The sequence below is a fragment of the Poeciliopsis prolifica genome, unplaced genomic scaffold, assembly GCF_027474105.1.
Source record: "Poeciliopsis prolifica strain line A6 unplaced genomic scaffold, Auburn_PproV2 SCAFFOLD018, whole genome shotgun sequence".
In the NCBI taxonomy this organism is placed as follows: Eukaryota; Metazoa; Chordata; class Actinopteri; order Cyprinodontiformes; family Poeciliidae; genus Poeciliopsis; species Poeciliopsis prolifica.
In genome coordinates this window covers 4,112,156-4,129,069 of record NW_026562393.1, presented here as the reverse complement: position 1 = coordinate 4,129,069, position 16,914 = coordinate 4,112,156, and the positions used below count along the sequence as shown (strand labels likewise).

The 16,914-nt window shown below is 38.6% G+C and overlaps 1 protein-coding gene across 1 annotated transcript in view; it reads left to right on the top strand.

The window, feature by feature from the left end:
• The window catches only part of sdk2b (sidekick cell adhesion molecule 2b), a 287,137-nt gene that overhangs the window by 251,534 nt on the left and 18,689 nt on the right, over positions 1–16,914 (top strand). Inside the window, exons 27-42 of the mRNA XM_055042498.1 lie at positions 2–191; positions 1,216–1,314; positions 1,795–1,989; positions 3,266–3,467; positions 3,652–3,755; positions 4,894–4,964; positions 5,506–5,635; positions 7,409–7,465; positions 7,876–7,977; positions 8,325–8,440; positions 8,894–9,080; positions 12,102–12,239; positions 12,551–12,760; positions 13,832–13,957; positions 15,198–15,362; positions 15,520–15,660. Of these exons, the coding sequence (XP_054898473.1) occupies positions 2–191; positions 1,216–1,314; positions 1,795–1,989; positions 3,266–3,467; positions 3,652–3,755; positions 4,894–4,964; positions 5,506–5,635; positions 7,409–7,465; positions 7,876–7,977; positions 8,325–8,440; positions 8,894–9,080; positions 12,102–12,239; positions 12,551–12,760; positions 13,832–13,957; positions 15,198–15,362; positions 15,520–15,660 (2,233 nt within the window). The remainder of the gene's footprint in view (position 1; positions 192–1,215; positions 1,315–1,794; positions 1,990–3,265; positions 3,468–3,651; positions 3,756–4,893; positions 4,965–5,505; positions 5,636–7,408; positions 7,466–7,875; positions 7,978–8,324; positions 8,441–8,893; positions 9,081–12,101; positions 12,240–12,550; positions 12,761–13,831; positions 13,958–15,197; positions 15,363–15,519; positions 15,661–16,914) is intronic.

Below are 16,914 nucleotides of genomic sequence, written 5' to 3'. Positions count from 1 at the left end.
GGTGATGTATAAAGAGAAGGATTCTGACAGTGCTGTCCGTTTCTGGATGGTGGAAGGGAATGCCTCCCACAGTGTCCAGCTGACCGGTTTGGGGAAATACGTGCTGTATGAGATCCAGGTTCTGGCTTTCACTCGGATTGGAGATGGACGACCGAGCTCTCCGCCAATCCTGGAGAGGACTTTGGATGATGGTACATATTCACTCGCATCGTACAAGCCAGTTATTCAAATTGGGTTGTGAGTTTGTGCTCGGAGTTTTGTATTCCCCCATAGTCCAAAAACAAGCATTAGTGGCTCACTCTAAATTGCCCTTAGGTATAATTGTGTGCAAGGATCATTATTTCCACCCAATCACCACTGGAGAGAGGCACCAGCACCACATTTCCCTGCATACGGGTACATTGGCATCTACTGATAATGCATGCATGGACATCCGGTCTTACTGCCTTATACTGAGGATTACAGCAATGTGCTTTAAATTGAGAAAAGTGAAGAGTGGACAGATGGACGAGTGTCCAGCCTAAAAGGATTATCTATGACATATAAAGGCTATTGGAACATGAATCGTTATGTAGTAGAAAATTATCTGGAATTTTTTTACGAAGCCATGAGAGAGGAATCATTGACTGTATGCTAGTTTTTCTGCTAAAAGATCTTTAGGAATGAGTCTACTGGCGAAAATACCCTGTTCGGTCAGTCTGTATTATCTTTTGTATTTTATATAATATTCTAGGGCAAAAACAGAAAAAAAAATTTAAACAGATTGACGGCAAGCTACAATATGTTTCATTTATTGTTGATATATTGGCTGTTCAAGTGAGAGAGAGACGATGCCCCACATTATCACAATACTTCTACCAAAAGCTATTTAGCATGTTTCAGCAACCCCCCCAACTTTACCTGTCAGTCAGTAAATGCATTTTCTTCCATATTTGGCACAATTGAAGGGACATAATCAAGCTTTCCAATGGCATATTTTTTCTCAGAATTGTTTCAACAAAACAATATTAAGCACAACCAAAATGTATCTACATTTTGTGCAAAGTTCACAGTTACTTGTTGGTTGAAGAGTAGCCAAAATCTGCAAAGAATGCTTAGATAGCACTGTGGAGAATTATAAACAATTATATCTAGGAGACATAAGAAGTATATATACATTTACATTAGTTTTGAACTGAAGCCAAATGGGTTTTGTTTCCTGCTGTTTTCCTGCAGTACCAGGACCTCCTGTTGGAATCCTCTTTCCTGAAGTACGGACCACTTCTGTCCGGCTAATTTGGCAGTCACCTGCACAGCCCAATGGCATCATACTTGGTTAGTAACACTCAAGATTTTTTTTTTTATTTCTAAACGTAGATGGATGATAAAAACCATGACTGAATTTAGAACTGCACTTACTTTAGGTTACATACCTGAAAGCAAAGCGGAGCACAAATGTAGTTCTGAATGACTCCCAACATATTGTTCTAATGCTATTGTTGACTAAACTGACATGGCAATGTCCAACAGGGGAAATTAAATTTTGTCATGTTTCAACATTTAGGGGGAGCTTGGCTCCCTCCTAAACTTGTTGGGGATTTTCTTGTGCAACTGTGATTTGTTGTACATCTGGTATGTAATTTGGTTTCAAATCCACAGTGGGTCTTACAAAGCAAAGCAGCAGGCAAGGGCAGATGTAAATGGAATCATATCATCTGGGACAAAATTTTAGTTTGTTATTATTGCAAGGGAAGATGGTGAAAATGAAATAACTTATATTTATTGTAGCTTCACTTGTTCATTTTTCCTCTCTAGCCTACCAGATCACTTACCACCTGAACTCCACTAACAGCAACGCAGCCACCGTAGACGTCCTGAACCCCAGCACTCGTCAGTATACCGTGACCAGCCTTAAACCGGAATCTGTCTATGTATTTCGCATCACAGCCCAAACCAGGAAAGGTTGGGGTGATGCAGCCGAGGCCCTAGTTGTGACCACAGAGAAAAGAGGTAAGTGTGAACTATAAGCTGGGTTCAAGTTCGATGAATTTGTAATGACTGAGACCAATTTTAAAGCAATAACAGCAATATTTGTGTTAAATGCAGTTATGCTTACCGAGCAGTCATGGATACATGTCTCGACTTGCTGGAAGATGCTCTAAGCCTTCCCTCCACTTCTAGTCATTAATTTTTCAGTCAGCAGTCCACTGAGCAGATGTGTTTACTAAAAAGAGAGTCTGTGCGCTGCAGGTATTTATTAGATGTACTCTGATGCTGCATTTATCTCTTTTCTTCAAGGCATGTGGATAATTGTTTACTCTGCGATTTCTGTCAGAATCGTTATACTTGGTAAACGATTTAGGAAATCTAAAATTTGCTACTCACATCCATCCTATTAGTGTAAGGGAAAGCATTTCTTTGGCACATTGATCAACCAATCACCTTGTATTTCCTGTCTGCCATTTTCCAATCAACATGCCATTAAATTAATGTATTTGAGTGAAATTCTAATATTGTTACTCCTGAGCTAACTGGACCATTCATTTCAGTGGTCACTTATGAAATGAATGTAAATTTTACATTTCAATTGTAACTCCGGGTCACAGATCATGCAGGAAGAGTGGAGAGGTACAAGTCAGAGTTACTTGATGTCCAGCATCAAGTTTAAATAAATGATTAGATAATTTGGGAAGCCACAGTGCATTGTGATTTATCAAGACCAGTGTCAGCATAGCCATTTACAAAGAAATTTGTGGAAATGCTAATTTCACACAGTTTTCAGTAGAAAGAAATGTGTGCTACAAACTGTTGCACCCCAAATTGAAACAATTGTATTTGTATGAGTATAATCAATAGCATGACTATAACTATTGGTACAGATAAACCTATTTAAGATCTCTGCATCTGAATCAAGATTTTATTCCAAAGCCCTTTTAAATAAAATTATCCATGCATGAAGGCTAATATATTGTATACATAGGAAAAGCGAGGTTAAAGGTTGATAAAGGTCAAATTACATTTAACCTCCTACATTTAACATCCTGCACTGTCTACAGGATGGTAAGACAGTGTGGAAATGGTCTGCAAATAAACTGGTGAAAGAGAAATCAGTCAGGTTGACCATTAAATGTGGTTTAGCACCACCAATAAAGAAGCCTGAACAGAGAACCTTATTTAAATTATTGATTATTCATCCTGTTCCTGTCGTCCATCTGGGCTCCCCACCCCGATTAACATTTTTTCAACTCAGTTTCTTTCCCCTTCCTTCTGCCTCCGGTTGTTCCAGCTCGACCACAGCCCACCAGCCGCCCCGTTGTGCCTCAGAAGGATGTTCAGGCCCGTCATGTGCTGCTCTCCTGGAAGCCAGGAAGTGACGGGCTGTCCCCGGTGCGTTACTACACCGTGCAGCAGAAAGAGCTGCCTGAGAACAACTGGACGGTGCACTCTGCCTCCGTCAGCCACGAGGCTACATCCTACAAAGTGTCCAGGTAGAGTTTGATTCTCAGATGAAAGCTTCTGAGTAAAGTCTTTCCCTGAATTTTGGTTTTCTGTCTGTGGTTAGTTTCTCAGACAGTTATTTCTTAGCAACATCTCTAAGAAATGTTGATAATTCAAAATATTATAATTTTTTAAAATAATATTGAGGAACTTAATGTTACTTCTCTTTTTCAGGTTAAAACCTTTTACTTCTTACCAGTTCAGAGTAAAAGCTACTAATGACATTGGGGACAGTGAGTACAGTGAGGAGAGTGAAGCTATCACAACTCTACAGGATGGTAAGGTTCTATATTATATTTTAATTATTTTGGGAATGTTAAAAGTATAAAGCTGCGTTTAGGTGAAGGCAGAAAAGAGTAAAAAAAAACATCAGTCATCTTTAGATTTCATAAATGTTTCCTTCTAAGACACATCCCCTAGTTTTTGCAACTTACTCTTCTCAACTTTGTTTTAGTTTTTAGCTCAAATAAGTATGTCTGAAATTGAGAAATAATAAAAAAAGGATTAAAGTAAACTAGATGAGTTCAAAAGTCAGTTAAAAACCGAGGAAGAGTGATGATTTGTTTGGAATGTCAAATTCATGGTACAAGGTCCACCCAGCACCAAAGCAGTGACCTCAAAGTCTCCTTCTCAAATATGAATTCTGACAACAAAAGATTTATATAGCGACTTTTCCCATGAGATGGTGAAAATGAGAATAAATGAGTTTTGAGAGCCATTGCTAGGAGGCCTAACAAACCGACAACCTTCCATGATTGAATAAGGCAGATACATGTATTTTTTATGGTCGTTTTGGTGTGCTTAGATTTACATTAATCAGCATTTGAAAACAGTATTTCACTTTCATTCCAATGACAAAAGCAGACATTTCTAAAGTCTCAAATAATGCTTCATAGCTCACTCTCCATGATTTTTAGGGATAGTTTTTTTAAGTCTTTGTCATATAAAAAAATACATTCTTGAAAACCAGGAAAAAAATAACTGCTTATAAATGGCCTTCTTTTAAATACATTAGACAAGTAGAGCACGAGTCACAAAACATTGACTGAGTTCTCTTTCAGTTTCACTGCTCAATGTTTGCATGAATTAGTCCTTTGTCATGATGTGGGCCCTGCTAGCAATAGCAGAGATTGATTAATGCGTGCACCATCTGTGATTCCTCAAGAGACCCGAGCTGTCTTTAAATCTCTGCTAAACAAAAGCCAGCCGTGTTGTGCTACAGCCAGCTAAAGAAATGTATCGCTCCGGATCTTTTCCCACTACTATTTGTAACTCAGCGGTCAATGCTTCTCCTGTGTTGGCTCCCGAGTGTGTTTACTCTCCATGAATGCCTCAGCTTGTGGACAGATTTAGCTGGCTGAATAGTGCACATTTTCAAGTCAATTTAGCTAATCTATCTCGCTTTTATTGCCTCAGTGCCAGACGAAGCACCAACAATCCTCTCTGTCACGCCGCACACAACTACGTCGGTGCTGATCCGCTGGCAGGTAAGAGCAGACAGCAGAACGGATTTTTTCCCCTTCTTCTACTGACTGCAGAATCAATTAAAGTCTGAGAAAGCTACCTCTAATAAGAGACCATGAGAGTCCAAACCCTGTACTTACAAAATACAGACTTTGTCAGTAAGACGCTGCACTCTGTAATATAAAAATACCCCTCCCGCTGCACTCATACCTGAATTAACAGCTCATAAAGAGGAAAACAGGAGGCACGCAAAGACAGTTTTACTTTCATGAACACTTGTAGAGTTTATGAGGATAGAAAGTTGCTTGTTTTTCTCTCTTCCTTTCCCTCTGGGCCTGTTGACTCATGTTCAGCCAAGGGGGGTTTCTCTACATCACTTAACATGTGCAAAAGTGCTCTCTCTTAGAGGCAAAGATTTTACCATCTTTCTTTTTTCTGAAAAGCCTTTTAGTAATGTCTATTTAGAAACAACTCATATGATGATTAGGTTATATTTCACATTAAAATCAGATGTTTATGCCGTTTTTTTCCTTTTTATTCAACATCTCATTTTTCTCCTCGAAGCCACCTGCTGAGGAGAAGATCAATGGAATCTTACTGGGATTTCGGATTCGCTACCGTGAACTGCTTTATGACCGTCTCCGCAATTACATTCACACAGTCAACAGTCTATCCTCGTGGGCTGAGCTAAACGGTGAGGAGAAACATTTATTAACACAGTATGCAATAGCAGAGATTGATTAATGTGTACACCATATAGACATGGGAAAAAGATGCACCCAGTTTCTAAAGGTCCAAACATACTCCACCTGTACTCTACTCAATACAAATGTGCTTTGGACATGTCCACACATAGCCGTGTAATTGGTTTCGGGAAACGGTGTTCACATCCAGCTGTTTTGAGTGCGACACTCCGCTAAGGTTGAGAGTCGACGCAAACAGTCGCAAGGAGCAGCTAGACTGACACTATGTGGCACACTAACAGGTGTGCAGTGACTGCCCTCGTAGAGAAGAAACAGGAATAGGTGCCCATCTAGCTCATCAATTTTTCTGGCATCAATGTGGATTGTGGGAAATTAAGGAATTTGTCACAAGAAATGTAGGAAATCGGAAGGCTCGACTAGTAAAACTCGACTGTCCACAGGTAGTGTGCGTGCAGTCTGAACAGATCACAGAACACGCATGGTAGCCCGAGTATTTAGGAGCTTTTAATTCCTGCTTTGCAGAGATTTGCTACAACCCCAGCATTTCAAAAAGACCAAGTTCTGAACTTTGTCCATTGCAGCACATTGATTCTTTAATGCAAAAGAAGAATAAACAATAACACCTTCACAAACACACTTGACAGTTGATACGAGGTGTTTGTGGTTGGTTGTGTTTGGTTTCCGTCAAACATGGTCTTGTGCGATATGTGTGAAACATCTTTACTTGGATCTCATTAACAAAGGGCATTGTTCCACGGTTCTTGTGGTTCATTCAGATTTAACTTTGCAAACCTGAGCTTTGCTGACATATTGGTGATAGTGAAAATATCTTCTTGTTAAGCAAACCAATGTGAGTTCAATTCCACACCCTAAGAGCAGCTTTACACTTGTACATAAAATGCTTAGTGGTTGCCTTTAACCATTCCTATATTAGTGGACAGTAACACATACTTGTCTAATGTGAATGTTTGCTTTATACCTTAGCGCTGTCTTAATAAGTAAAATGCCAAAGCTTATTAAGCTTATCAAGTGCATTTGTTTAATAATATAAAATCTTTAAGCAAACACACAGCCATTCCATTTTGCTTTTTTATTTCAAATATTTATTGATGTGGTAAAATCTGGTTATAAAAAAAATTACCTCTAAAAAAAGTTCACATTATTATACCCTGGTACATTAAAACCCTAGAATTAAGATATGTATTGTGTGATTTTTTTTCTTTTAAAAGACCGTCTGTAATGCATTTTATAAAGACTGGTTATGAACCTGCAGCAGAGAGAAATTCTAAATACAGATTCATTCAAAGAAAGGTGCGCTTTCCACACTTTACTCCAGTAACACGTAATTATAAAACTCTGTCTTGGCTGATTATTCCTATGTCAGCAGCACCATTATTTCCATTAGAGGAAAACTGTCACACAGGCCCATTCTGTTGCCAACATATCCCCAATGGTCTTGACACTTCACAGCAAAACATTTCATCTTGTGATCAGTGGTTATCAGCCACCGGCTATTATTAGGTTTACTCAGGAGGCACTCTGTTTTCACCACTCTGTGCAGCACGGCCTGTAATTTAACTCTTGTTGAGTCATTCGCAGGCTAATTTATGGCCATGATCTCTGGGACTGTTTAGGGTGGGTTGTATGAAAACAGCACTGCTCCAATCAACAGGGAAAGCGCTGGACTTTGAACAGTGATGTCTGTTCCTCTTGATAAGCCCAGTGTTTTTTTGTTTTTTTAATTGCCTCTGTTTTTCTCTCAGCCCCCTACACCATCCGGAATCTAAGTGATCCAACTCTCACTCAGTACGAACTGGACAGTAAGTTTCTGTATCACACAAACGGCACCATAAAAACAGAATCATACACAGATAAAATTGGCAAATAAATATGATTCAAAATCTTATTTTCTATTGAATTTTTTTATGGTTCCAGTAACCATAATAAAAACGTGTTAATTTAAATTAAAATATTTGGCTGGTGACAGCAGCCTTGCCTTAATACAAATGCTTTTTATCAGTCAGAAAGTTAATCCATACTCAAACATTCACACCGCTGCACTCTCTCCACCTTTTGCTATGTTGCAGAACTATTTTAAATTGTTTGGCCAGTTGTCAGTGAATGTACAATCAGACTGACCTGTTAAAAGGAGAAATGGCTACCCATATAGTTCAAACTAATGTTTGTTACCTCATAACCTTACATGTGAAATTGTTTCCTTCTGCTGCAGAGCTAAGTAAACACAAGCGCTATGAGATACGCATGAGTGTGTTCAACGCTGTGGGCGAGGGGCCAAGCAGCCCACCCCAGGAGGTATTTGTTGGAGAGGCAGGTATGTGTGCTTCTTTGGTTACTTTTGTGAGTTGCAGATTAGTATGATATTGTACAAACCCTTTTGATGTGTCAGGAGTATATTTGGGGTACAGTTGAGTGTTGGAATGCATGTACATGAAGCTGCAACACATTTTATTTGAGAAATAAGTGTACATTTAAGAAAAATGCCAAAAGATGGAGATAATTTGAGTAACCTTTCAGACATTTTGTCATTTTACAAGCACATACCTCAATAAATACTGTTAGTACATTTAAAATACTTTGTTCTTGATTCCTGTTTGTATATCTATATGTCAATAAAACTTTCACTTGTAACTGTTTTTTTTTTTTTTTTCTTTGCGACAGTCCCCACAGCCTCACCGCAGAATGTTGCCATCCAGTCAGCAACAGCTACTCAGTTGGACATTACATGGGACCCTCCACCATTGAATGCACAGAATGGTGACATCCAGGGCTACAAGGTCAGATTCCCATCCTGTCAAGTGTTGACAGGATGTTTTACTGCCCCAGTTATGTATGCTATGCTTTACATAATGATGTAATAAAGAAAAATCATTAGATTTTCACTCTTATGTATAATTAAGACCTTTGCTGGTTGCCACAATCACCCAAATGGTATGCTTGATCAATGGGCCAGAAACTCAAAATTTCAATCTTTTTTGTGATCATTAATTTCACTATTTCTAACAAAATGGTTGTGACAATCACATCCTTCATTGTGAAAATTGTGACTGAAAGTTTACTATTTGTAGAATCAGGAAGATTCTTCAAAATTCAGTCTAAGGAAGCACTGTCTATGTAATGAGCCATTGGAAATAAAACTAGGTTTCTATGAAGCTATATTAGCTTTTTTCTGACAGAAACAGCTGTATATACACTAAATAACATTTAAGTACATGCGATATTCCTTCTAGATTTACTTTTGGGAGTTCCAGCGTAAGAATGAGACGGAGCGACTGCGGACACTTTTCATGCCAGAGAGGGGGGTGAAACTAAAGAACCTGACTGGCTACACCACATACATGATCAGTGTGGCTCCCTTCAACGCTGCCGGTGACGGACCCCGCAGTCCTCCAACCAGGGGACGTACTCAGCAAGCTGGTAAGACTAGCATCTATGTCTTTCGATAGATTCTTAAGTTCTTCAATCAGTGGGCCCAAGGATAAGTATGATCAGAACAGAGCAAATATATCTCTTTTGGAAAGACCGTAAAAGGAGCTGGAGACAAATGTTGATAGGATGACTATAATAGATAAATTAGAACACTTGTATGGATGTGTTCATTCAATAGTCCTTGTTCTGCGCTGTTGTTGGTTTGAAGAGCCCTCAGAGTTTCCTCAAAGCAGAACCAGCCGTGAGGCAAGAATGTGAAATGACAATGATGCTAATCGCCGCTGTCAGCGTGTCAAACAGTGTTAGCAGAGCCACATGCTGAGCATAAGTTTCAAATCAGCTGACTCATTCTGTAAAAACTATCTCAGGTTTGGAGATTGTATGAAAGTAGCTTTACAGGTATTGTGTCTACAATCTCACCATCCCTTTTCTTTCCGTTTTTTTTTTTTTTTCATCTTATTCAGACTCAGTGGACTTTCTTGTTGTACCCCAATCAGAAATGCATTACAATTATCTTAATCTCCCCAGCATCAAGGGAGCTGTTTTGATTTCACCCTGTCAGACTGAAATGTAAATGCCAAAAAGTAAAAGATGTTTAAATTTCTTCTTTCTGCTTGTGTAGGAGAAAAGCTGGAAGTTGTGAAGGACAAAACATTGGGGAGATAACAATCCCAACCTTTTAGAAAGTGCATCTTGTAAGAGCATCAATTCCTGTTTGACAAATTTAGGACAAATACGGAGACTTGCAAAAGTCTCCGTATTTGTCCAAATTTGTAATATTATACTTAATATTATAATAAGAGCTATCAGAGTTCAATTGCAAATTCAACTATTTTTATTTTTTATTGTAAAAATAACATTCCATGTTTTTTTTTTTTCATCCAGTTAAATATTATGCAGTATTTTTTGCTGGTCTGTTATATAAATTTCCAATGAAACGTACTATAACATAGCGGAAACAATTGAGGGCTTACATAGACTGGAAATGCTGTAGATTCCTACAAGGCTGCTTGTAACAGTCTTAATGGGGTCTGGAGGATTACTGTGACCTGGGTCAGATGTTTTTTGTGTGTGAGAGCCAGAGACTTCTAACTTGCTTTTATTTTTTAACAAAACTGTGGACCTGACCCAATCAGTGCTGTTCAGTTTGTGTACGTGGACAGCGACTCTCTTGAAAACCATTAACTTGAAGTTGTACAGCTGAGGCACACATAGTTTTACAGCAGTTCCTCTCAAACAGCAGAGACAAAATCCAGCCATCGAATTGTTTAAAACTGCAGATCAGTTTACTGATTTGTTATCACTGCACTTCGGCAAATACGCAGAGTGGTGTTGGTGTGTTAACTTTGGGTTGATACCAACTTTAAGCAATCACAGTAACCTCCTTGCAGAACCTATGAGACCAAATAATGTGTTTTCCATTCTGGAATTAAGATTGCAGAAGTTCTTGCCAATATTTTTCCACATTGAAAGAGCTTTTAAAATATGCATGCTTACTGTGTCTTCATTTATATAATCAATTTTCATATATATATGTTTTTTTAATACTTTGTTCTGCGCCACATAGAATTAAGCTTTGGTGAAATGTATCAGTTTCAAAATTTCACAAAGAAAGCAAAGCACACAACCAGATCAGGCTTCTCCTCATTACCCCATTTGATCAAAACTTTCTGGTTCCTCTCTCCTCTGTGAGAGTCTCAAAACTCAACAGAGCAGAGGCAGACTTTGATCATGACTCACATTTCTTCTTCTTTTTTTGTTCCATCACAGTCTTCATACCAAAGGAAAGAGCAAGAATGAAAACAATTTATCTTCAGTGGCTCCAACATTTACATTTACGTTTGAATGATTTACTCAATAGTCACTATTTTTATGGAACCTCAGAAATGCGTTTTCCAGTGACACTGGAAATATGTAGTGACTCCGGAAATATGTGTCCAGTGACTGAATATGTCTGGATTTGTCATTTCCAGTCACTGGAAATTATGTCATTTCCAGTGACATGTCCAGAATATGTCACTGGACATGACATACCGCATTTTCCGGACTATAAGCCACAGTTTTTTTTTTCATAGTTTGGCCGAGGGTGCGACTACTTATACTCCGGAGCGACTTATGTGTGGAAATTAACACATTATATCATATCACATGTTATTTTCACTCTAAACCGCAAGAGGGCGCTCTAGGCCTGGATTATTCTACTTTTGGCGTTAGCAGAGTTGTTTACAAGCGACATCGAGGACGAAGATTTCATTGCGTTTTGTGATTTGGAGAGACACGGATGGTTTGGTAAACTTGTTAGCATGTTATTTATGCCATAATTATCTGAATAACTCTTAATATGTTATGCTAACATACCAGGCACGTTCTCAGTTCTTTGTTTGCCATGTAACGTTAGCATACTGTACCATTGTACTGTTGTTGCCTCTGTTCTGTTTTTATTGCCTTTCAAGATAACATGTCTGTTCTTGGTGTTGGATTTTATCAAATACATTTCCCTCAAAAATGCGTCTTATACTCCAGTGCGTCTTATATGTATTTTTCTTCTTTATTATGCATTTCATGTCTGGGAAATACAGTATTCACTCCGCTATTGTGTAAATGTAATTTTAGCCAGAAATGCAACAAAGTATGTTTTAGACAACACTTTAATAAAGAACAGGGCCTAAATAAACTAAGTAAAGGAAAATATACTTTTGCATGTATTGACAACCATTTAAGCTTCTTTTGAGCAAACCAAGAAGGATCACTATACCATCTGGATGGGCTAAAAGGTTGTGGCTAAAGCCATGTTCTTTCAATTTAATTTTAAGTTTATTGAAGGAAAGTAGGTTATTATGAGTGAAAATTCAGATATGAGCAGTTGTGTGAATAATTATATTATAAGCCTAACCCTTTTGTACAGAGACATCCCTGTGTCACATTGTGGTTGATTACATCCAAAGTTTTGTCTCCTAAAGACCTTCAAATTCCTAGAATACTGACTTTGTGACTCTGTGCACCTTCCAGCTCCGAGTGCGCCGAGTTTCATTCACTTCAGTGAGCTGACCACCACCTCAGTCAATGTGTCCTGGGGTGACCCCACATTCCCTAATGGCATCATTGAAGGCTACCGTCTGGTTTATGAGCCATTAACACCTGTGGATGGTAAGCTCGTATTCTTACTGATTTTGACTGAATCACCATTGACTTACATTGTGAATCTTTGGACGGAATGTATTGCTATCACTGACTGCGGGTGGAGCATTGTGTATTTATCTCACTCAAGCCATTGCACATTACTGCAGCTATTTGTGAATTAACTGCTTTCATTCCAAATAACGCACAAGACTTGATGCATAAATTGCAACTAAAATCTTCATAATTACACATGTGTGTGTTCATTTGGCTGTGCTGAGTGTCCTGCCCCATTGCCTTGCCTGTGGAAGACCTGCTCTAAATGTGGTTTGTTTGTCCAGACTCTTCAGTGGCCTGTGCCGACTGTCTTCACTCCCCCTCCCCCCCAGGCGTCAGTAAGACAGTTATGGTGGACGTGAAGGGCACTGGCCCCCTCTGGTTGAAACTCAGAGACTTGGCTGACGGCATCACATACAACTTCCGTATCCGGGCCAAGACATTTATCTATGGGCCAGAGGTGGAGGCTAACATCACCACTGGGCCAGGCGAAGGTAGTTGTCACAGATTTTGTTTTGGAATAAAAGGGAGTTTGGTTCTCTTGAAATGAAAGTGTGTGGAGTAGTTGTGAGCCATAAATACTTTAGCGCCATAAATCGACCTAAGCAGCTTAAATTAATGCCTGAAACATGCACCTTTGCATCAGCTGGCTTTTTACACAGACATCGATGGCGATCCACCACAACGGCCTAATTTTGTTTTTGAGTCACATGAGCAGTTTTCATTGTGCATAATCATGGGTGAAAGTAATCCATTAGGTTACAAACATTCATAAGATGACAAATCAATCAAGATCTGTTTTTTAGAGCGTGCTCAGCTGAGCACGCTCTAAAAAACAATGTGGAAGAAACCTGAACATAAGGACATCATGCTGCTAAGGTATTGGTTATAAATGATGATGACAAATTGTCCAATTATTGTGTGGTTACTGATATAAAGGCAGAACAAAAGCAAAACAATGAATTATTTAAATCCATTATCTCTAGCTATGGAAATGTTATAGGTAGAGTAAAGGGCCTGCTTGAATCCCTGAGAAACAGTATTTTAATGTGAGAGTTAATTTTAATGTGGGGGCTGGGGATCCTCCTAAATGTATTTGGTTGGAAAACTTTCTGCAGTTTGTTGCCATTACACCCCTTTCAATTATTTATGAGATGGTTGTTTACTTTGTAACAATTGGTTTTACAAACAGATGATGTCCATGTTGCTCTTCATACATATCCTACTACTTATCAGTATGAGTTTTGTCACTCTGAACTCTGAGTACTTCATCTGTATGAGTTATGCAGATAAGAGAGTCTAAACTGTTGTATGAATACATTGAGCAGCCTTTGTGGAGGAAACTACATGCTGAAACACAAAAAATATAATGTTGGCTTAAACTGTCAGAAAAAAAAAAATCACAATTTGAAGGCATTTAAGATTCACAAAATTTTCTTTTGAGATAACCCAGCTCTGGGATGAATTGAATTTTTTTTAGATAACTATTGGCTCTTTTTAGCTACTCCAGATGACTTCTTTTAAAAATAAAAACTCGTGTTTGTCCTTTTCAACTTTGTCTTTAGGAGCCCCAGGGCCACCCGGAGAGCCTTTTATAACACGTTATGGTTCAGGCCTGACCATTCACTGGACAGGCGGTGACCCAGGACGTGCTCCTATAACACGCTATGTCATCGAGGCCAGACCTTCAGGTGGGGATTTTCAGACCAGAGCCATGCTGAATCTCAAAACTAAAACAGACATTTTCACCTTTTATCCACATGCAAAATGCTCTTTTGGAAGGCAGAGAAAGCTTTTGCTTCTTCCAACCTATTAAAAACACGCAGACTGTTGCTTTATGTTTTCCAGCTGCATTTAATTTTTTTTTTATTTGGATCAAAAGTCAGCAGTGGTTTGAAAACGTGAATCATGCAAGAAAAATGTCAATAACAGTAAAAAGTGTTCATTGCTCTGTAATTTAAAATAACAATGAAGACAAACTATCACAAGCTAAAAATGCTTTCATGTATAAATTCCCTTTCATAATATTTGTGTGGATGTTATTGATTAACGTATTAGGAAGATTATTCCAGCTTCTTGTACATGAAGACTGTTTTTTTCAGTCTTCATTCATAACGCTTGTCTAAACAATAGGCAAGGTTCAGAATAGGATGGGAATATATTAATCTAAAAAAAAAAATCCTGCATGTCGTAAACCAACCTTATACTAGCACCTGTGATACTGAGCATCCAGAAAGTCATGTGAAAAGTCAATATTTGCTGCCTCCGAGTCTACGCCCTTGATATTTTAATGCGTTATTGATTTGGTCAGTGCATCTGGAAGAATTGGCATCCTGTTTCAACTGTGATTGACACATCCTCGCCATTTGATGGATGCTTGGTGTCTCACAAGAAAGAATGTGGACGAGACAGTGTGATAGAGTTGAGGGAATGGTTGAGTGTGAATATCCAGGCCGCATTCAAAGCAATTCAAAAGCCTTGCTGATTCCAGCGCTGGATATCTGCAAAGTCCACCAGCTTTTTTGCATCTTGTTTATGTTTGCGTATCCCGTTAAAAGCATCACAGTTTACATTGATATTTACAAGCAGTGACACTTAATGAACGATGTCAGACAAGATGTCCACGGCGAACCGCTTCATTTGAAAGATGGCCGCGCCGCTGTTAGTGTTGCTGATTTGGTCGCTGTAAATTTTTAGGAGAGCTGTAAAATTGATGGATTGTGTAATATTTGAAGGAATTATCAATTAATCCCGAGAGTTGCAAGCAAGCCAGGAGCTTTATATCAAAAATAAACAAATAACATGTTGTCAGTGATGCTGTTACAGGCTTTAAAAGCTTTGGTGATTAAATAAATGTTCTGTCTGTTTTTTTTTTTTTTTTTTTTTTTTGTATTTTGTTTTGTTGAAGTAAACTTTTTATTTCTCTTGTAGATGAGGGTTTGTGGGATATCATAATCAAAGATATCCCTAAGGATGCAACATCGCACACATTCAACATGGATATGCTTAAACAAGGCGTTAGCTATGACTTTCGGATAATCGGAGTGAACGACTATGGCTACGGCTCTCCAAGCCTACCGTCTCCCTCGATATCTGGTGAGTTTTTTTTTCTGTTAGTTAATAGAACTGAATGAAGTGAATTAAATTACATTTCAAACTTAATTAAAATTCCCTGAGGTCTTCCAGACTTCACAGGAACACACCACGTACGTTCCTAACAAGCGTGAATTCCAATTTTCCACTCTTCTTTCAGCTCAGAAAGTGGCCCCGTTTTACGAGGAATGGTGGTTCCTCGTCGTCGTTGCGCTGGTGGGGCTCATCTTCATCCTGCTGCTGGTTTTCATCCTCATCATTAGAGGACAGAGCAAAAAATATGCAAAGAAGTCAGAATCGGGTGAGCGGATGTAAATTTACCAATCATCTGTGATAAAAAAACATTTTGCTTCATAGGACCTGACTTTATTTAATTATTTTTCTTGGAAAGTTGTACCCCTTATTAAAGTGATCTACAACTATGAAACTTCTTTAAAAAGAACTCCCAGTTTGAGAAATTTAACATCACAAGACATTTAAAATCTATCAAAATATTATTCATAAGACAAATATGACGTCAGAATGGAAAAGCTGTGTGTGGGAAAACTAAGTACACCCTTGCTGCCTCTTAAGCTCTGATTGCCAAGACATCAAATAAATATTACAAGTCAAATACGTTGATTTCTTTATAATAAGCACGTTTGATCACATCGATTTCTGCAGCTACTTGATCTGAAGCGTACAAGTGTTTAAGATGAAGCTAAGAAGGAAAGACATTCACAATAGCCGTTGTGAAGCAACTGCTGGCACTCATCAATCTGGAAAGAGTTATAATGATTTCCATCACAGAGTAAGGTTATTCATAAGATAGTTTTAAAGTTAGGATGGGAGTCATAGACTTACAATGTTTTCCTTCCGTTTTGTTACCTTTTCACAAGAAACGGCCATGTTATTCTAAGATTGCCAAAAAAACAAGAGATTGTACAAAGTGTAGCAAGTTAAATGATAAAGTTATGTTACATTGTTACGCTAGCATGGGAGACTTCTCTCAAAGTTCCATAACAATATAAAAGACTGATGAAGTCAGGCAGAAAATGACTAGTGAGAGTTTGCTCTGCTAATAAACAATATTAATGACGTTTTTTGTAACATTTCAGGCTAAATTTAATAAGTACTAATAAAGATTGGATTATGTTTGCTTGCTCTGATGTTTAAAACTTTAGAAGGTGTACTTTAATGTTTTTCCTTCGGCTGTATTTTCATTTTAAAGTTATCTGACCATAGTCTAATAGTTGTGGTTCCGGGGGAAAAAAATAGAGGTGGAAGAACTGAACTGGAATTGTGGTGGTGGCGGTGGGGAGCGGGTTATTTGTCCATTCGGAGCAGCTCTGACATCAGTTGGTATTTCCCCTAAGCTCAGCAGTTTTTCAGGGGCCTATTTGGCTGCCAGGCGGGGGAGGGGAGGGGTCCCTGCGGGTCACTGCCCATCTTTCTATCTGACAGAAAAAAGAAAAAGAAAAAAAAGTTCATTTTCACTCCAGCACAAAGACACTCTCAAAGCCTCTGTCTAGAATCTGGCTGGGCTGTGCTGGACCTACCAAGTGCATTTTTCTTT